Source organism: Fringilla coelebs (genome assembly GCF_963513975.1).
Source record: "Fringilla coelebs genome assembly, chromosome: 8".
NCBI lineage: Eukaryota > Metazoa > Chordata > Aves > Passeriformes > Fringillidae > Fringilla > Fringilla coelebs.
This window is the reverse complement of record NC_140066.1, coordinates 16,628,374-16,649,890: the sequence shown is the minus strand read 5'-3', so window position 1 is coordinate 16,649,890 and position 21,517 is coordinate 16,628,374. Positions and strand designations below refer to the sequence as shown.

Sequence of the window (21,517 nt, the reverse complement as noted above, 5' to 3'; positions counted from 1 at the left end):
AAACACAAAGGAAGCAGAAAGCAGGACAAGAGGTGACTCTTAACCTAGTCTGGCTCAGCAAATCCAGCATCTCTACCAAAGTACAACATGTATCATTTATATAGAATGTATTTGTTATACTTGATTATTTTCTCAAAATCACTTTTTATCACTTATTCATCATTTGACTCATTCAAAGGTAAGCATCTTTCCTTAGTGTTACTATGACTTTCTAGCCTAGAAGTTGAAATTGTCTAAAATGACGGCACTGGAATCTCTGAGACGCAAACAGTGTCCACTCAGTTATCTCCTGGCACCTATCAGCTATTCATGGCTGTACTTTCTATCACATGACACCTGGCAGTTTATTCTCTTCTAAGCAGGTTACATTAAGATATGATCTTCCTGAGTACCTGGTAAGGACCATCCATTCTTTGGAGACTATTTAATTGGTGTTGCTTTTAAGATAGTATGTGGGGTCACTGGACACTATTAAATTCTGGGCAATAACAGACAAAAAAGATAATTATAAAATGAAAATCCTGCCTAAAGACTGATGTATACTTTGAGCCTCAAATGGATTTGTATCAATTACATTTTTCATAATTATTTTTAATGCAATATCCACGTATTGTAAAATTATATATATTTGTATTGCTAGACTTAAAGTACAGCACCCAATTCTGGGTAAAAGCTGCTTCTAGTTAATACCTTCCTGCAAGTGCTACTAATCCTTGAGCAATATTCCATTCACCTTAAGGTGCAACTTAGCCTGGGTAATGACTAGTTCTTGCTCCTGTTCAATCCTGAGTAATCTTTATAGACACTCACAATCTCCTCCCTCTTCAGTACCAGTTTCTTATCTATTGAGGGAAAAACAAGAGTCAAAATAATCTTAGACCATGCAGAATTAATGTAGCCCCTGAAAATTCCATTTTCCTAAGAACACTGATGCCAGACACCTGTTTAAAGGATATTGATTCTTTCTTTTTAACCTGAAACTTTATGAGTTTGTGCAGAAGTTGTTTTTCTGGAGAAAAATCATCTTTCTCTACATAAGAAACATTCACTTCAAGGCCAAGCTATGGGATTCCAAACAATTTGGCAGAAGTTACAGACAAACACTACGTGATCTGGGGTGAGCCAAGTGACACAGAACATCTAATTTCAAAATTCTGTCAGAGGCATGGTCTGCTTAAGGAAACAGAAGGAGCTGGGCAGAGCATTTTTCATTTCTGTTTCTGGGTGCTTTCCAGTGAGATATCCCAAGATATCATTGTGTCAAGGCTAATGCAGCTGTCTTGAGCTTAATAAAGAGGACCTTTTTTTTCCCCCTAGTTTTCAATCTATTCAGTAGTCTTTCTGAAAAGACAACAGTAACAGCTGTTTATCAAAAGTAGTGCAACACACAGTTCATGTTTATTCCATTTTTTAATCTCCCATTCAAACAATTGTTTTTCTTTAATTCTTGAAATTGAACCAGTATTTGCTGCTTAGAGCATCACAAATATTTACTTCAGACAGTGTGGAAAAACTCATCAACAGAAGAGGCGCTAAGAAATGTACACCTATTTTGAAAGCTGGAATATAGTAATGAAGTGTTAGGGACAGTTGAATTAAAAATATAGCTTTAACTGCTTCAATTTATTTTTTCTTTAGTTGGATGTCTTACATGAGTATTGAAGTTCCCATATTTGAACCCTTTTCCCTACACTGTCACTACAGTTATAGCTCTGCTGACAACTCAGGAGAGTTTTACAGCCTACAAAGCGTCTGAGCTATACAGACCTGCACTGAAGCAGATCTTCACCTGACACTTGTCTCTACCTCAATAGCATCTATTCCAGGACCCACAGCCCACCTCACACCCTGCTTGAGGACACCACCCAATTTTTCCTTTTAAGATCTGCTGCCACAGTAAGGAGTTTCGGTATTCCTTAACAGTAGTGAAAGATGCCCAACTCAGTAGAGATATCTATTTCAGCAGAACAACTTTGCTCTCAGAGTTCGCACCTCAAGGTCCTACCTTTGACACTTGAAGGGGTCTTTTCTGCTCTGAACCCCCTTGCAGGCGGAAGCCCCAGGGGGCACCTCCAGACAGAGTGATGAGCATTTCTTCTTCAGCTCCCATGATTTCTCCGCTTTAGATATTTTGTCTTCACAACTTCAGTACAGACTCCAGTTCTTAACAGGCAGAATCTTCTATTCCCATATTCACAATTCACACCACCACTCTCCAATCCCCCCAAGGCCCTCTGCTCACTTTCTCCTTGAAGTTCACACACACACACACAAGAATTGAGACTGTCAAGCCCAGCCTTCACTGCTCTTCTGGACTCTCAGCTGCTGCTCTGCCTATGATTAGACATTTGATTCTGCCCTTGGTAAGGGGCCAGAGTTGTCCTACACACGTGTCATGTCAATCTCACCCTCTGTGCCCCCCCGCATACATGATGGATCTCTCACCGGAACGTGGCTGAAAATAGCACACCTCCTGTCTCTCCAGAGCTTTGTCTGACACTCTTAAATCTGCAAGCATTTCAGTAAAAATTTTATTTCCACTTTGCATTCTAAATACAAATCTTAGAGTCACTCAGTACTCAGGATCCATTCGTTTGAGTTTCAGGCACAGATATATCACAAGCACAAACTTGTACAAGTCAGGTGACAGCACCTGACTCTGTGAATTGAACAAAACCAGCTTGCAATTAATGTGCTCTCCACTTCTATTTTCTCCAAGCAACTAGTGTTATTACTCAGCAGCACTATGTGTGTGCCCTGAAAGCCACAGGCAGACTGTAGATGTACCGCGCTCCCCCTGCAGCGTGCTGCTCCCTGACATCCCCTACATCCACTGGTAATACTAGACACTGGGACCAGAATAGCTGGGATTAGCTACACACACAGGATTCACACAGTTCTCTGCAGAGCACTGCTTACATAGACTCAATGGCCAAGAGAGCCCAACCCGATCATAGAATCACAGAATCATAGAATAGTTTGGGTTGGAAGGAACACTTAAGGATCATCTAGCCCAATCTACCTGCAATGAGCAGGGACATTTTCAACTCTATCAGATTGCTCAGAGCCCTGTCCAACATGACCTTGAGTGTTTCCAGGGATCGGGCAACTGCCACCACTCTGGGCAGCCTGTTACAGGGCTTCACCAGCCTGGTAGCAGAAATTTTTTTCCTTATATCTAGTCTAAATCTACCCTCTTTTCATTTAAAACCATTAGTCCTTGTCTTGTAACTATAAGCCCTACTAAAAAGTCTGTCTCCAGCTTTCTTAAAAGCTTCCTTTAAGTACTGAAAGACCACAATAAGGTCTCCTCAAAATCTTCTTTCAGGCTGAACAACCTCAACTCTCTCAGCCTTTCTTAGTAAGAGAAGCCTTCATCCCTCTGATCATTTTCCTAGCCTCCCTCTGGACCTGCTCCAATGGGTTTATGTCTTTGCTGTGCTGAGAACCTCAGAGCTGGACGCAGGTCTCTGGGTGGGGTCTCACTAGAGTGGAGCAGAGTCTTTCAGTGGTTTTTCTTCAGGATCATGGCAGACACGACCTCCTAGCTGTACAAAGCCAGGGAGTTATACAAGAGTTAAAGTCTATGTTCCCCCTTTCCTACAAGGCATAAACCATAATTTTCTGTTAAGGTTCTGAGGACAAGCTTACCCTTACCTCTTCCTTATTCTGCATGTGCTTAGCTCTCAGTGACTAAGACCCAGAGGATGTACTCTTGCTGTGGTCCCATTGCTTGGCTGACTACTTCCTTGCCACTACTATAGCATCACTCATTCGGTGCCATTGCATACTGTTGGTGGGCACAAACCAATGCAATCACAGAATCAGCAAGGTTGGAAGAGACCTTTGAGATCAAGTCCAACCATCCACCCAGCACTACCACTGTAACCCCAAAACCACTAAATCACATCACACAGCACCAGATCCTGATGCTTCTTAAACACCCCTGGGGTGGTGACTCCACCAAATTCCTGGGCAACCTGTTCCAATGCCTGACCACCCTAACAGTGAAAATGTTTCTAATATCCAATCTGACTCTCCTCTGTCTCAGCTTTAAACCATGTCTTTTTGTCCTCTCTGTAGCTGCAGAAGAGACCAGTCCCCACTTCACATCAATCTCCTTTCAAGCAGTTGTAGAGGGCGATGAGATCCCCCACAAGCATCCTCTTCTCAAGACTAAACAATGCCAGGTCCCCCACCCATTCCTCTAAGACAAGTTTTCTAGACCTTTCACGAGCCTTGCTACCCTGCTCTGGACACACTCCAGCACCTCAGAGCCCCTCCTGAAGTGAGTGGGCCAGAGGGTCTGCTGAAGGCAGTACTTGAGGTGTGGCCTCAGCAGTGCCGAGCACGGAGGGACGATCACTCTGCTGCTGTTAGTAGAGAGTGAACAACTCCCTGCACCCTGGTGCAAAACCGGCCCTGGTTCTCCCCTGTCGCTGTCTTTCGCAGGCCGCTGGTGGGACAGGCGGCCAAGGGCACCATGGTCAGTGGTGGCCGCGGCTCAGCAGCGTTCGGCCGAGCCCTCCTTACGTCTCAGCCGCCCGTGCGGACAGCGCTGGCTTGGGCCGCGCGAGTCGCAGCCCCGCGGCCCTCCCTCGCAGCCGCCGCCCGCCCCAGCCAGGACGTCAGGGGCCGGGGCTTCCCAGCGCCTGCGCCGCATCCGGGCGCCGGCGGGCGGAGCGCGGACGTGGCAGCGGCAGGCGGGGAGCGGCAGGCGGGGAGCGGCGGGGCGGGAGCCGGAAGTGGGCCCGGCAGTGGCGGCAGCGGTGGTGAGTGAGGCCTGAGGGGGCTCCGGGTGGCCGGGCCCACCGGCGGGGCCGTGCGGTGCCCGCTGCGGGCGGGCGAGGGGGTGGGCGGCATTGAGCCCGGCACCGCGCCCGGCGGCCCGGCCGCGGCCCGGAGCCGAGGCGGTGCCGCCGCTGCTGCTTCCTCCTCCGCCGAGGCCCGGTGGCGCCCGGTCGGGTAGCGCGTCGGGCCCACCGTGCTGCACGCCACGGGAGGCTCTGCAGAGCACCGGGGCTCCCCGGGTGCGCCCGGGCGGGAGCGTCCGTATCGCCCGCGGCCCGGCCGGTGCCGGCGGCCTGCGGGGCCGGCCTGGCTGTCGGCGGGGCCTGCACTTCCCGTGCCTGGGCTGCCCCGAGAGACCCGTCGGTGTCCCGGTGTGGTGCGGCGACACCCGGCGGCTGCGAGTCGGGCCGTCGGTCCGGCACAGAGAACCGAGTGCTTCTTTTTGGTCGGGGTGCGCCGCGAGTCAGATACCCTCCTCTGCAACCTCTCTAATCTCCTGTAATCCGCGGATCCTTCCCCTGGCGTTTGTGCTGTGCTGTTCAAGCTTTCATTCATTCCAGTTTTGCAAAGGATGGTCATTCCTAGCGGAGATCCGGCGACTGAGATTGGTTGGATTTGGTAGTAAAACTTAGTGGTTGTGTGGCTGTGAAAAAAAGGAAGAAGGAAAGTAAAGGAGATGGCATGATCGAAATACAAGTGTAGTCTTGAAAGGGTGGTTATGCAAGATGGGACTCTTGCTTTCCATGTAGATGGTGCTTTAAACATGTTTTCTGTTGTTGGAATTTGCTTTCACTCTTTCTGAGAAATGCTTTTGGTGGGGTACGGTGAAGCATAGTTTCCTTTAGTGTGTTGGGTGTTTTGTTTTTTGGTTTTTTTTTTGAATGTACTGATCTCTGAGAGGTATTGCAAAACCATCCAAACTGGACCGTAGTTGAAGTTTTTTTTAAACTTACTGGCTAATAGAAGTAGTTGCTGGGATGTAAAAGAATAGCTTACACCTATGTCAGAAGTTTTCCACAGGAATTAATATTTGTACTGTCATTGAAAATACAGATTTATTTTTTTTTCCAGTTTGGTACTCAGTTGATAGCTATTAATGTGATAATTCCTTAAAAATATTTCTGGATCCATTTCTGTTACAGGATTATTATGTAGACGACTTTACCAAATGTTGTGAGGAATGTTGGACAGAAATCACTATCTGAGGCAAAACATGCAAATTCTTTTTTTGTTGTTTTTTACAAACAGTGTAAAACCAGAGTAAAAATGTGAGATGACTATTGATTTTGTACTAAAGTCTTTGTTCTTTATTAATGCGGAGTTTTCATGAGTAAATTTAGGGAAGTATGGCTTTAACATTGTTTTTTCTTTCCCACCTATTCTCCTAGAGTAGGTGTTCCAGTTATGGGACAGATAGAAATATATGCAGCTAAAAACTTCCAAGCTTTCCTCTTTAAAGGAGACTTACTTTCATTCACATATATACACTCTGTGAAAACATAAATTTTTCTATCCATTTTCATGGAACAGGTTCTTGCTAATGGAACTACCCTTTTTGGCTTGAAGCTGTACCATTCAGGATTCTTTTATTGTTGTAGACAGAGTATGAAGAGGACATTAATACAGAGAATATATAATTGCTTCTTAATATGCTGTGACACTCAATCCAGGTTTTAATTTCATGGCTGAAAGCTGATTTATAGTCGTGAACAGCTATTTAAAAGATTTTTTCTTTGATGAGTGGTTTGGTGCTTGTACTTCTTTGAATGTTTTTTCCTGCTGTGGTAGGACTATGTTATCTTCCTGTAACACTTATTATCAGAAGGAGGGTCAAAAATCAAAGGAAGAATTGATGGTTGGCTAAAGAAGGGCAAGGTACAGAGTCACCAACAGTAATCAGCAAGGTCTCTGCAGAAGAGAAGTGGATGTTTCTTGTTCTTTAGATTTGAATAGCTGTGTTGGGGATAAATTGTGAAGATAGAGCTTGTTTTATATTTTCAGCAAGATTCATTGTTAACATAGAAAGCACGAAAAGGCAGTATAAACTGGCAGTAGATATTAGGAAAAGCTAATGGTGACCTTTTTTGTTTCTTGCAAGTGATAGAAATTGTAATTTGTATTTGTGTAGAGGAAGTCAGAGCACAGAGATGGCCAGTGTTACAATGTATGTGAAGAAAACTTGGTTTTTGGTCTTATTCTATAGATTCTCTTTCTTCCTTCTGGCTTCTTCCCTAAATTTGAAACTGCTCATGTAACTTTTTCTAATCCATTCTGCTTGTACAAGACTCAGAGAAATTATTCAGATTACTTCACTTGTTGTAACATATGTCCACATGTGTGTGAAGGTAGCTAGGAAACAGATCCTTTGCTGTGGTTTTGTCGATTGCTCTTCAGAAGCCATGCTCATAGCAGAGTGTTTTTCAAATCTTTTCCTAGAGCTTTATTACAGTGATAGAGATGTGAATCAGTCCCACCAGGAGACTTGAGTCAAAGAAGTATAAAGTGTTTTTGAAGTAGAAAGCTGGTGGTGATGGCAGGGGTTGGAAGTATTGGTAGTTTTAAGGTTAGGTCAAGACTAAGCTGGGTTTTTTTGTATTCAGTTTTATCACTTTCACTCTTGTAACTTGTGTACTGTATTGTACCTTGCCCAGGATGATGAATCAGCCTTACAAAACTGGGTTTAATGTGGCCTTCTTTAGAGTAATATGGAAGTGATCATACCTTTGAAAGTCATCACACCTTTGAAAAGTGTGTCTTATACTTTTTGTGAACTGTTAAAACAAAACAAACGTTTCTGGCAGTAACTCAAAAATGCATAGATGAAAAAGATGTTACCTGTGGTGTAACAAGCTGAGAATCTGCAAAGGAAGGGAGAGTGCCACATATTACAGCCAGATTGGAGTGGATTCCAGTATTGCCTTTTGGGTTGATTCGGACAAATGTGTAGGAGGCATTTGTTACAGTGGCCTGCGAGCTTAGAGATTAGTTGGCAGTTTCTGACTTCTGGGACATGAGTTTCTTTTCTGAGATTTTCTACAAAAGAAAGAAGAAAAAAAAAAGCACCCAGTAATTTTTTATATCTGAAAAGAACCAAGTGTTCTATGAGTGCTCGTAGAAGACCTAGTCAAGCTGTTAGTGAAACAAAAGCAAGGACATTTCCCTTTTTGAAGAGTGTTGTTAGTTCCAGAGTCCAGGTCTTTGTAAGAATAGCAAAACCTTGCTGCTTCCAGAAAGTTGCAGAACAGAAATATTAAAAGTAGTGTAGGCAATACTGTGAATTACTGATGCTCTCCTTCTATCCCATCTTTTGGAAATAGTTTTGATTTTTGTGTTAAATTAAATATTTCCTTTGTGGCCATGTGGTTGACTTGGGTTGTGTATTTTTTTGTTGTTGTTGGTTTGGGGATTTTTTAAAAGTATCGGTCTCCTCAGAAGTTGAAACAAACAGGATTTTTCTTTCTCTGGGACCAGTAAAAGAGTCAATAGCACCTTTCTGAAAGAAAGTAATTTTGCTGTATGCCTTTCCTTTATAAAGCGAGCAATAACTGATGAGATCAAGCTTTTCACTTTCAAAAGGGAGTTAACAGTGAATGCAGACTATAAAAAATGATGAATATGAAGTTTTCAGTGATTTGGGAGATGTGCTCATTGAAACAAGCTCATATGAATCACTAGTTTTTTTTAAAGCATGTCATAAAAGCTTCACTGTGGTCCGATTTGTTTGGATACTAAGTAATCTTGAAGCTATTGTAAAAATTTAGATATTCAGCACCTCCTACATTATTCCTGTGCATTTTCCTCCCATCAGTTCATTACTGATCTTCGCTGCTTGTCTGTCTTGTACAGCAGCCTTCTCATGTAATTGTAGCTTTGTAACTGTGTTGACCAAAACTTCATGGTCAGCTGCCTTTATACAGAGGAATAGAAAATGGTATAGAGTGACTGCTTCCTGCTTTTCAGGAAAATTGTTGTTTATGGTAATGACCATTTGTCATAGGTTTTTTTTCCTCTAGCATCAATCCTGCTTATTTGAGCTTTTTATTGTAACTGCTGAGTAGTAATATGGTGTTCAATGCTGTGTGTCAGTATTATGTTTGGCTTAGTTTTGGCAGTGTGTTGCTATGTGCAAAGGAATATCCTCAGCATTTTTATCCAGTGAAATGGCCTGTTATTTCCATTTCTCTGTATCTGGTATATGTGTTATTTCTGTAAGGCAGGACCAAATACTCTTGGTCCTGCCTTATGATATTTCATATCAGTGATGAGCAAGTGTGCCACAAGCCTTATGTTCAGAGCAAGTTGGGCACCAAAACAATGAAGCAACCTTGTACACAGCTTCAGCACTGGACTTGTTCCTAAGTCTCCCTCCTTGACCCTTTGCCAGTGTAGAGAAATCAATAGCTTGTGCGGTGGTGGAGGTGAACCTGTGCTGGCTGGCACATGGGCTAGCTAAAGGTCTGAGGTGTATCTACCTTTCAGTTGGGACACTGAATTAGAACCATCTTGTTTGTGTAGCTACTTTTCCCACAAAAGTGTAGGAGATAATCTCAAAACTCTTTTTCTGTAAGATGTGCATTAAATCAGCTTACCTCTCAGTTTTGCTATTGAGGAGAGAGCAACAAGCTACAGATACCACCTGCTCAGGCAGGAGGTACTGATATTCACCTGTGGGAGGGAAGGCTGAAAAGGGAATAGTAAAAGATCATCAGGTGAGATTACTGAGTATGCACTCACAGCAGTGAGTCAGAAGTGGTTTGAGTTCTTATCCTATTGTGCTTTAGAAAAATAGGAGAAAAAGCATGAAAGATTCATCTACTGCCCTGTAGTAATTCTTAGTTCAAACATTAAATCTGTTCAGGGATTTCTGTAGGTCTAACTTGGGAAAAGTGTCTTAGTGGTTATAGCTCAGGAGCTATCCTGTGGAATACTGCTACTCTGCAGCTCTTCCTGGAGGACAGACCTGTTTGCAGGAGCAGTGATAGAAGCCAAGCTTGTCATCCAATCCAATAAGCAGGGGCAGGAAGAAGAGAACACAGTCCTCCTTACTTGTCAGAATGCCCTGCCCAGATGTTCCAAGATGTGCGGGTAGAGGAGTTCTCTCCCTGTGTTCTTCCTTGCCTGTACTCCCTCCTTTGCAGGAGGCACTCTTGCTTTACTGTTTGTACAGAACAGGAGGTGGCTGAGAGTAGGTCTGTCATTCCAGTCATGGTCACACTGATTGCCTGCCTGGGCAATAAGAGGTTAACCTTTCAGGGAAGTTGGGAAGGGAGCAGGTCCCAAAGTCCAGACTTCCTGGCCACATGGCTGGTCAGGTTAGACTGTTTTGCAGAACTAAGTCAAAGGTAGTGTGGGAAACCAGAATTTTTAGAGATTACATGTTATAATCATGTTTAAAACCACTATGGGTGATGAAAAATTGTCATGCTCTTGTAAGCTGTTGCAAATTACATGTTAACTTTCAAGAGCAAATTACCTTTAAATATTTAAGAAGAGATCTTTTTCTAAACAAAAGCCCTATCTTTGTCTTTATACAGTTTGGAGAATAACAACGTAAAATTTCATTTATTTCCTTTCATAAAAGTTTAGAATCTAATTTCAGACTAGCTGTTAGTAATCTTAGTATTGACATTTGTCATGTTTACTAGCTGTAGGAGGTTAAATGTAGTTTTTATGTTTTGTGCTAGCTTTCTTTTGTAAGTAATTAAATCTCTCTATTATGATATATGTATTTTCCCTTTGTAGTATGTATGAAGGAATTTCTTCATGTGGATGATTCTTGCAGAGCTGTAGTTCTTCCAGTGGCTTTGCTGTACAACTGTGGTGTCAGTTGCTAAAATAATTCTTTAGCATCATATTTTTGGTAATGTGAAGAACCAATCTTAGCATTGTTTGGCATGTGCTAATCAGAGTGTAGGCAAACCAGCTTGGGGCTTTTACACCTGATTGAGTTAAGCTACAGATTCCTGGTCAGGCTTTGCTTCTGGTGGCTGTTGCACCCCTGTCTCCTCTGTGTTAAGTTTTACTTTGTATCTTTAACAAAAAGTTCATCATAGAGTTTGGAGAAAAATGTAAGGGCAACATTAGTTATTTATTTTACTTTTGCTTTGCATTTTTATAAAAACTAATGGTTTTTAGTGAATAATTTAATTGTCCTAAACATGTTTCTTTAGTCTTAGTGTAGGTAATCTCAGCTGAAGAGGCTAACAGTGACATGGAGCATCCAAAGAAGTACAGGTGATGCAAAATATTCCTAAGAGAAACACACCATGAGGGAATCTCCTGCCCCTGAAGTAATCTCCTTGATTCTCCACAAATGAAAGGCACTGTGGGTTATCTGCCTGCTTCCTGTTGTAAAAATTGCCTGTTTGGTGTGGGGGTCTTACAATAACAGTTTTGCTTTTCTTGTTATAAAGTTAGTCAGTCTCTTTATACAGTTAGGGGAGTTGGGAATCTTTCTGTTGAGCAAGATTCTTGCAAAAGTTTGCTAAGAAATGTCTCTCTTGTCTCTGACACTGTTTCAGGTCTTACACTTTGGTAAAACCCCTTTAGTGCCATCTTTGCCTGTAATTATTTTCCATTTTTAGCACCTTTCCTAGATGAAAATTTTGCTTTTAGAATATCTTTGGTTTCTAAAACGTATCTACATAGGAAGGAGTTTAAATCATCTATTGCTAAAAAAAAAAAGGCTATAGCCCCCAATGGTGGTCCTGTTCTAGAGTCTGTCAAATACTTCAAGCAGCTGCCTTTGTGGATGGTGAAGCTTGCTGCTTGTAATGAGGAAACACGATCGAGTAAACTAACACAGAGGTGACAGCTGAACTTGTTCAGTGTTATTGAAGTGTTATGTTAAGGGATCACTCATCTATATAATGAAATCTATTTTCTGTTGGTCTGATTCTGTGAGGTGGAAGTAGTTCAAAAGGTTTCTCAGGAAGCTTGATGATAATCTCAGAAAGCTTGATAATAATCTGCTATGTAATGGCAAATGATGGTATTTCTAAGGTGATGATCGCAGGTCTAACCAGGATGAAATGCTGACTAAGTTGGCTAGAAAACATAGTTTCTGAAAGTACTGTTTTAAATAGCTCTTGTAAAGTATTTATCTGGCTTGCTGTAAGTTATCATTAATGTTTTAGCTTCCCAAGTATTTGAAGATCTCTCACTTATTTGAAAGCACTAGGAAAGCTGACAGGTTTGGTTTTATATCTGCCTAAAGTCATTTTTCCCCCCCTTTTTGCAGGTGAGGTTAGGTTGGGGATGTGAATACAATGAGTGTAAACCAGCAAGCTCACACGGGGCCTCCTTACGGGCAACCTCAGCCTGGATATCAGGGATACCAGCAGCCTGCCTACGGAGGACAGTCATTGCCAGGGGCTCCTCAGTCGCAGTATGGAGCTTATAATGGGCCGATGCCAGGATATCAACAGCCAGTCCCTCCACAAGGTACTGCTCAATCAATACTTACTGATTGATAACCTGTGAATTATGGCGTGCGTGGAATTTCTGCTGTATGCTTACACAGTGTCCTATTGCTGTATACAACATCCTGTTGTAAGTTTTTGGGGTTTTTTTGGTAGTGATTATCTTTTTTTTCTCTGTGTAATTTGCATGATGCTAAAAATCATGTCATCCAATATTCTGAGGTTATTGTGCTGTTTCTTGTCCAGTTTAGTAGGGTTTTCTCTTTTGGTAGGTCATAAAATTAACATGTTGAGAAACACCCTGCTTTTTTCTCTATGTCCATGTCTCTGTGTTACTGAAACACCAGACTAGAAGAGTCTTCCTGGTGAGGTTATGTTGAGAGGCAGCAGTTAGGGACTGTAACAGATTTATAATTGAGACTGTCTTACATTATTATATAGAAAAATCTGCACTCCATCCTGAAAGAGTGACATACAACCCTATGTAGAAAGCATATTTCAGACTATTTTCTTTAATGTCTTTAAATTCAATAAAAAATTTGTGGATGTGGAGTAAGCTAATGTATTCTAGAATTTCACTGATTCTGCAGGATCCTGTCCCTTTTTATTTTTGTCTGTTAAAAACAATAAAAGTAATTCGACTTTTTTTTCCTGTTTTCAAAAGAAAGTCTGACTTTAATATAAAGAACTTTGTGAGTCTTGGTTTTCAATTATGTTAATTGCTTTGGGAAATCAATAGTGACTTTAACATTTGAAATGTAGAGGAGAAAATACTATTGCTTTGAATGCAAGTATGTCTGCCTTTTCAGATCACAGGGATGAATTCAGTTTTGCTAAAATAAGCACAACACGAATTTCAAAATATTTGTTTAGGTTTCCGATGGGTGTTCTAAGGTAATTAGGACTGTGCTGGTCATGCTAATTGTCTCTGTACAATTCCCCTGCAAGTACATCTTCAGTCTTTTGCAACTGCTCAAATTTTGACGCAGACTCAAAGAGAAGGATAGAAATATTGAAGTGCCTTTAGTTGTCTTGAAACTAACAGAAATGGGGGACTGAAATTTGGGTGCTGAATAATTGCACTGTTGGATTTTTGTCTAGAGTTATTAGAGTAGCGTAGTAAAAGAGTTAAATGTGGTGTGGTGAAGAATAGGTTATTCAGGTGCTCCATCTTCCTTTTCTTTCCTTAATCCTCTTCCTCCCATGCTCTCAATACATCTCTTCTAACAGCACTTTTAATCTGAGAGTTTTGAACTAATTTCACAAGGGGTTTGAATTCCTGTGAAAGTAATGACAGTCACCTCTGAGCAGAGGAAAGCAACGCTGCTACCTGGGAGCGCTCTGTCTGACTGCTCGCTGTAGTCAGTGACTAAATTGTGTTTTCTGTCCAGTGATTGGACTTGCTTTAGTGGGGGAGAGAAGGGGATTCAAGAAGAACAAAATTTTCACAGATTTGGAAAAGTTGCATCAGTGCAGCTATTTATAAAAAGAGGCTTTATCTGTAAACAATGTGAAGAATGATTAGAGTATTTGTGAAAAGAAACGGATGAGAATCTTCTATTAGATACCTCAAGAATTTTCAGACTTCACAAGCCTGAAAAGAATTGCTTTTTAAGGGAATTAACTTTTTTCTTCTAGATTATTTATGGTTTGCCTTTTTTTCAATTTGGGACAGCTCAGTAAGGACATACCTAGATACCTTGATAACATTCATATAAACTTGTGCAGATTAAAAATGCAGATTTTGTGCCAGTAATGATTGAAAGGTGGTGTGACACTGAGGGCAGCAAGGTGGTTTCATTTGAACAACAAAACTATATTGCACTACTCAAGTGGTATCTCATGTACATAATTGTTATTATCAGGCAAAGGCCATCCACAGTTTGTGGGGATTTTTTTCCATCTTTTTTTTGTAACCATCATTCCGGGACTTAGCAGGCTGTATTAAGGAAATCTCTGTACATTTTGGACCTGCTGTTTAGGATTCCTATCTTTAGAAGAAAGAAATGTAAAATTCAGAGCCTTACACAACAGCCAGAGGCTGACCTGTCAGTGGCTGCTGAATATGAAATCCCTGTGGAAGAGGGAGTCAAACAAGCAGCACATTATCAGAGACAGCAGACAGGTTATAGTAAAAATAGTGACACTTATCCTTTGCACCACCACCTCCAACACATTGTGTTTACTGCAAGTCTTTGTGGCAAGACCCATTGTAGCTGTACAATAGAGAGGAGGGAGAATTAATTTCAGAGGCAGAAATTTAGGAAACACTGAGGGGTAAAGGGAAAACTGCCAGTGTTATTCTATAATTTCAAAGTAGTTGTCTGAGGGATTTACTTTTAAAATAACAGTAAAATTGCCTGGGGGACTGAGTGGAGAAATGTTGGGAGTCAGTACCATCCTTAGTCAGGGAGTGTTTTGCTACTGATTTATGTGACATACCCTGACTCTAACTAAGTGGAATCATGGGAATGCTATGGCATTGATGATAGTCTTTTTGAGGACCAGAAGTGGAGTGCTGTGGTGCTAGCTGAAAGCAGCTGCTTCTTGCTATGAGAATATTGGAAGAACCAGGACAATTTTGCCCCAGTCCTTTAGTCAGTCTGTTGGTTTCCTTCAGATGAGGTCATGGAGTTGGAAGTGCAAACACAATCATCTGAATACCAGTAACCATTAGGCTGTAGGTTGTTTTACATAGGCTTGCTTTATGAAAATGTTAATACTTGTATTATGTAGAGACTGCATTTGTAATATGTTGTGCATGGTAGAAGAGAGGGAGTATAGCTTAAGGAACAAGGTGGTAGATTACATTAATTTTGTGTATGAGATATTTTCTGGACTGCGGACTGTTCTTAGCATTGGAAAGGCTGTCTCTCAGTGCTTTCTCTCAGGCTTCATTTACTGGTATATTCTGTCTTTCCAGGTTACTTTCCTTCCTTGGGGTTTCCTTCGAAAGGCTCTCCTGTATCTCTCAACTCTGACACTTCTTCTCTTGCACCTAATTTCATAGGTAAATGGTGTCCTTTCTGTGGGAGTGTTTGTGCAGTGTCACTTCTTCTGTGCCAAGTTCCCATTTTATAAGGATACTTATCTCGAAGGTTGGATACCTGATTGTTTAGGCAGAAGTGGGTGGGACATTTCCCAATCTATTTGTAGGCAGCATTCCAGAAGCATAAATAGGATATGAAGAAATAACCCTAATAGAAATCCCTTATATATGCAGATTCATAGATAAAACTTGTGACTAATGTTTTCTGAAGTCTGATTTTAAAACCTGGATTGACCCATTCAGGTTCTGTCAGGTGCAGTCCTTAGTTTAAAAGAATTCAGCCTCACCCTTGAGAGGGAAGGTGAGGTTTGAAATTATAGCATTGCAAAGAAGTGAAAAATCTCTGCAAACTACCAGGAGGTTGTTACTGGGAGTCATAAGATTTGTGTAACTTGTGCTTTTGTTTAGGGGGAAAAAACAAGTCTTTAACTTCCTTGGCTAGGCTTAGAATCCAAGTATAGGAATAATTATTTTTCCAAAAGCTGTGTCTTGAAGAAGGAAACATCTTTTTGCAACTAGCAATCAAAATGTAAGAAATGCTGCAAGAAATCATATTGTACTTTTCCTTTTATCAAACTAGTGGTATTTTGGAAGAGCTATTTCTGGAGGTGTTGATTTGTTTAGAAGGGTGTCAGAAGATACCCATATAGGCTCTGGACTTTGAGAAAAATCGCAGGTATTTCCCATTTTGCTGTGAGGAGTAAGAGCATCACAAAGATCTTGAGGATTTGTCAAGAATAATGAATCTTAGACTAATAAACCACTAGATACCTATACCTGTTCTGGTGATTTCTTTTTCAGTGACTGTCTGAGAAGTCTATAGTAGGCGTGATAGAAGTATATTATGATGAGAACTAGAAAAAAATACTTATAAAGCTTTTTCTGAAGTAAGCACGTATTTGTCAAATGGTATGCCTGTTAAATTTGGGGGTGGAGGAATTTAACTTAATGTATATTAAAAAAGTGTGTAGGGTCCCTCCAGAAATTAGATTAAATATGCCTTCAAAGGCAAAAGATAAGACCAAACAGTTCACATGTACTATCAAAGGAAATGCACTGGAAAATAGATGAGCGGTATCACAAAAGAAATTCAAAAGAAAATAACATACAAATAGTTGGAGATCAGGAAGCGCTTAGCCAGAGGAACAGTAAGATGAACGTTCTGTAACCGTAGTTTAGAAAAGATGAGAATAATGAGCTAAAAGTATATAAGAAAATAAATGTCTCTAGGAGTAATTAAATTCTGTCTCAAAATGAAGAACAGGAGGAAATTTAGTAATAAATAAAGAAACCCAAGAAATTATCAGTTATTCATACATGGTCTAGTTAATTCCTTCCTTGACTTTTTATCCCCAGGTTTGCTAAGAATTGGATGTAGTAGATAAGATAAAATAAATGAGTTGAAACCTCATGCTTTAGGGTATAAATGGTACTGTAGAATTGAGAAATGGCTTCCCTTATTTCCTATTTTGTCATGATTCCTCACAAGAAGGTTTCAGAATCCCTTTGAAACTTGCCATGCCAGTCACTGTCAGAGTGACACAACAGTGTGTATGTGTGGGCCTGGTCTCAGGGCAGTTTTAGTCATCTGTACTTAATGATACCCTATATGTGAAATACGTTCCCTTGTGGTTAACAGGCACAGTCAATTATTCTAATTACCAGCATTGTTAATATAGTTTTAATAAAAGGGAAGTTTACATTCTCTTTTTGGAAGTAAAAACTGCAGTTGGTCTGCTGGTACTGTATCCAACATTTTGTGGTCTGTGGAAGGACTGGTTTCTGAGGCAAATATATTTGGGCTGTGACTGAACCAGCTCAGTCTGAAAGGTGGGAAAGTATTTGTGCTAGCTTCCAAGCTTGAGAGGCTGGAAAGAATGGTCTGTGGTGGCCCCCATTAGGCTATATATAAATGCAGTAAGTCTTGTAGCTTTTGATAATGGAATCTGTTTGCATATCCTGCTTACCTTTGAGATAGGGAAGACTGACTTGTAATGGACATTAGACTCCACTGAATACTCTTGTTTTAGATAAAAATAATTGGACTTGGAGGGGAAAGGCTTCAGTACCTTACTGACAATTTTTTTTTTAATAAAAAATGACATTGTCTTTTGAAGGCCTTCCACAGCACACATTTTCTGGTTGATCTGTGTGGAGATGGTAACTAGTGATGCTGGCTAAAAATGTTTGTGCATAATTATTTGTTGCTCATGGAGTATTGTTATAGAAATTCTGCACTTGAATTTTTCATGGTAGTTGGTTCAAGCCCTTGTTTCTATAATTTGTGATATCTTAATTTTTTTTCCTTATGTTTGTAGGTTCATTAAGAGCCCCACCAACATCTGGAGCTCCTCCTCCAGTCTCTGGAGCATCTCATCCTTCTGGCCACGTGGCATACAGCCAGTTTGAACATGGAGATGTGCAAAATGGAATTCCAGCCTCAGCAGCCCCAATGCAGAGGTGCATATGAGAAGAGTGAATTGTAACAAAATCCCACCTTGGTAGACTCATGCTAGGTCTAGACTTTTTAGATCTAAATCAAACTAAATATTTTGGGTGTTTGTAGGATACTGACTTTTTTTGTTGTTATTGTTTTGGAGCAATGTTTTGCCACAGGGTTATTCATCAGACAGTGAGTATATCTGGAGATGAAAAACTTGTGAAAAGATGTGAGCAGATGTCAGTGACTGATGAAAACATCTCCTCCTCCTAAGACATTTTTTGTGGTTTTCATTTTCCCCTAAAAAAATGAGTTGCATCCAGACAACTGTAGTATTTGTTCCTTGGCAGTGTGAAATGATCTCTGGAGCATGTGTCAGTCTTTACTGAATAATTTGTTAGTATTGATTCTGGGCCCTCTTCTGTCCCTAATGGATACCTGAGTTACTGTCATCTAAGGCTCTTCAACATCTTTTCCAGAACGATACTGCCATTACCTCTGTGGTGAAAGTGGCAATAGTCCTGGAGAGTTCAAATGTTTTGAGTGGCAGAACATTCTTACATAGCTGTGCAGCCCTTACTGTTGCTCACCCTATAGACTCTATGCAGTGTTTCTGATTTGTTGTGTTAACGGAAATGGAGTTAATAAAAATACAGAATTTGTATTTTAAGAGCTAATAGATTTTTTTTGTTGTTTGGAGAAAGGGATTCAGGTACATGCAGAATATGTAATTTTTTTTCCAAACTGAGCTACAATGTTTCATGTAAATATCTGAGACCCAGATAGTGTTTATGTGCTAGAACAATTTTAAAAGGCACAGGGAATTGTAATTTCTTCTATAATGAGGAATCAGCTCAGTTTGTCATCTTCCCTCTCAGGCCACCTGCTTCTCAGCCGTTTCTGCCAGGCTCAGCACCCACGCCTGTCAGCCAGATATCTACGTTCCAGCAATATGGGCCCCCCCCAGCCAGCGTGCAGCAGCTCAGGAATCACATGGCAGGGATGACTATTGGCTCTACTGCAGCCTCTGCTCCTCCCCCAGCTGGACTGGGCTATGGTAAGGTTTCCTGGCTACTGAAGTATGCTATTGATTTTCATTTTTGCTAGTAATTTCATAAAAGATTTTTTCTTGTCAGTGATTCACTACCATATGGTTATGGGAGTTCTCTGGGTGTTGACATCTGCCATAGTAAACAGTAGTTTTCTTAACTAATAAGGTCATAATTGGGGTAAACAGGACTGAGACTATTGCAGGGAACAGTGCTGGCACTGCTGGACATGAATAACAAAGGAGAGTAATAACATTGGTCCTCAACTAGGTAAGTCTTGTGAAACACAGAAGAGTCTACCCCTAAGTCACCTGTTGGAAAGTCTACATGTCTTGCCACTGTTGTACAGCAGCCCAGTCAAAAAAAAAAAAAACCGAAAAAGGGCCCTGTAAATGTAAATCACAAAGGGCTGAAAATACTCTGAATTATTGTGTATAGGATTCTGCTAGAGATCTAGAAGACACTCACTTAAACACTAGAAACTGAATTAACAGTAGAAACTGAATCTAGATACTTTGTTCTATGGTATTAGTTCTACAGTCTGTAGATTGCTGTAGATTAGGGGACTTTTTAAATTGAAGACTAGAGTTTTGTCTTTATTATGTGTAAACTGGTCTGACTATTTAAAAATTGTTTAGCTAAAGTACTTTTTAACAAGTACCTTGTAAGACAGATTTTATAGGAAAATTAGGAGTAGGTAGGGGATACGGATTTCCTTGGGCTTTTGGTAGCATGTTTGTCAAAAATTATTCTCAGAAATAGTACAGTGCTACATACAAATGGTGCTAGTTTCATGCTATTAAAACCACAAAGCTCAAAGCCAGTCTTGATCTACAGGCTCCCACTGAGTGTGGAGTTTAAGACAGAAACTTAGTTCAGGAAATCTGTGGATAGACTTGTGGTGGTTCATGTTTTGCATATTCCTGGCTTTGCCCTTTTTTTGTAGCACTGAATCCTGAAATGTATTCTGATTATGTAAAATAAGTAGACTTTGAGAGAGAAGGCAATGAAATAACTACTGAGTTTCAGATCCACTGAAGGAATTTGAGCTCTCTGATCAATCTAGGAGAATGGTCATTTAGGATTTGTCTCTACTAGTACTGATAAGTTCATCTGAAGATGAGAAAGTGGTAGATTTACTCAGGTGATCTGGAGCAGATGGGTTTTTCTTGCATCTTAATTGTTTTGAGGATAGAAGAAAATGATGTTATATCTTTTTTTTTTCTTACCGGGTCCCCCAGCATCGGTTCCTCCAGTCTCAGGAAGCTTTAGTGCAACAGGATCTGGTCTCTACACACCTTACAGTGCGAGCCAAGGACCCCCTCTTACCAGTGTGTCTCAGGGTCTTCCTTTGGCACAGCCTCCGTTTCCTGGTCAGACAATATCAACTCAGCGCCTGCCTACTCAAGTTCCTGGTTTTACCCCACCTCCTCCTTCTACAGGGGTTGGACCTTCCTCTTACCCTCCTACCACAGGTGCTCCAAGGCCACCTGCCATGCCAGGCCCACCACTGCCTGGGCAGACAGTTGCTGGACCACCATCATCCCAGCCTAATCATGTTTCCTCACCACCACCTCCATCAAGTATGGCAGGGCTGCACCCTGGGCCTCCCATGAGTGGTCTTCATGGACCGCCTCCTCCCACTCATCCTCCTCAGCCAGGATACCAAATGCAGCAGAATGGTGAGTATTCCTAGGATGGGAATTTTAAGTTAAGTATTCTCTGTATGCTGCAAACTGAGAACTAGATTTCATGTTGTCGTTTATGGGCTCCTGGCTGCACATTAAAACTTCTGTCTTGTTTCCCTGTGCTCATGTCTGAGATAATATTGTGTGTCATTCTAAGGTATTTTATAATACAAGTTTTCATCAGATTAATGTAAGTAAAAATTTCTAGCTTACTTGGCCAAAAAACTGTTTAGCACTTAGTGCCATAATACTACCAGAATTTGTGATATTATGGACTCCAGTTTGATGTCTGCAACTTCACCTGTTCAAAAATAGACATCGGAAATACTGAAAAGCCTTATTTTATAGTTTAAAAATTTGTGGCCACTGTGCATATGCAGTGTATGTGAAAGGAGTTGTTAAACATTGAAAAAGGAGTTGTTGTTTTCTCCTTTAATTTGCGTAATTGTATTTTTCTTCCTTGTAGAAGCTTGCACATCTTAAATGTACTTAAAAGTAAGACCAGTTAAGCTTTCTGAATTAAAACCAGTTTGGGCTGGTTTTTAATCAATAACACTTAGAGATAGCTGGGCTGGGATAAAGTAATCATGTGCAAATGTTAGGACTGAGAATTCTATTCCCCATGCAGCTTTGCACAGCTGGACAGGTAAATTACTTTAAAGTATCTGTTAAAATTCCTATGAACTGTAAAAATACTAATGGGTTAAATCACAGTTACTCTGTAAGTGACTGGAATGGTCTAAGATAATATGAAATAGCTTCAGGTAGTTACAAAACAAAAGAGAAAATCACACTATAGCCTATTACTGTAATTTCAAACAAGCCAAAACTGCCCAAGGGAACTCCTTGTATATCTTTAATTTAAAGAATTGGGGGTTGCCAACTGTCCATTTGGCTGTTCTGTGTGCACTTTCCATTAGACAGTTCTGCAGGTAAATAGTCATAGTGCATGATCTTAATGTGCATTGTAATCAACAATTACAAACTCTAAAAACCACTTACAGTAGCGTGCTGGTTCGGGCTGAGGTAGAGCTAATAGAGTTCAGACTAAAAGCCTCTGTTTCCTAAGTCTAGTTTTG

At 40.8% G+C, this 21,517-nt stretch overlaps 2 protein-coding genes across 7 annotated transcripts in view; one reads left to right on the top strand and one right to left on the bottom strand.

The window, feature by feature from the left end:
- The window catches only part of SYNPO2L (synaptopodin 2 like), a 35,198-nt gene extending 32,901 nt beyond the window's left edge, over positions 1-2,297 (bottom strand). The window contains exon 1 of the mRNA XM_084210608.1: positions 2,006-2,297. Coding sequence (XP_084066734.1) covers positions 2,006-2,110 — 105 coding nt within the window. The 5' untranslated portion in view covers positions 2,111-2,297. The remainder of the gene's footprint in view (positions 1-2,005) is intronic.
- A 2,400-nt stretch (positions 2,298-4,697) lies between these two features.
- Positions 4,698-21,517, top strand: part of SEC24C (SEC24 homolog C, COPII coat complex component) — a 38,166-nt gene continuing 21,346 nt past the window's right edge. For 2 of the 6 annotated variants that reach the window (XM_084209861.1, XM_084209859.1), the window contains exons 1-6: positions 4,698-4,772; positions 12,032-12,234; positions 15,136-15,222; positions 17,580-17,721; positions 18,580-18,758; positions 19,992-20,432. In XM_084209861.1, coding sequence (XP_084065987.1) covers positions 12,060-12,234; positions 15,136-15,222; positions 17,580-17,721; positions 18,580-18,758; positions 19,992-20,432 — 1,024 coding nt within the window. In that variant the 5' untranslated portion in view covers positions 4,698-4,772; positions 12,032-12,059. Of the gene's footprint in view, positions 4,773-5,294; positions 5,410-10,961; positions 11,117-12,031; positions 12,235-15,135; positions 15,223-17,579; positions 17,722-18,579; positions 18,759-19,991; positions 20,433-21,517 lie in introns of those variants that run through there. The other 4 variants (XM_084209860.1, XM_084209864.1, XM_084209863.1 and 1 more) reach the window with 4 other exon arrangements.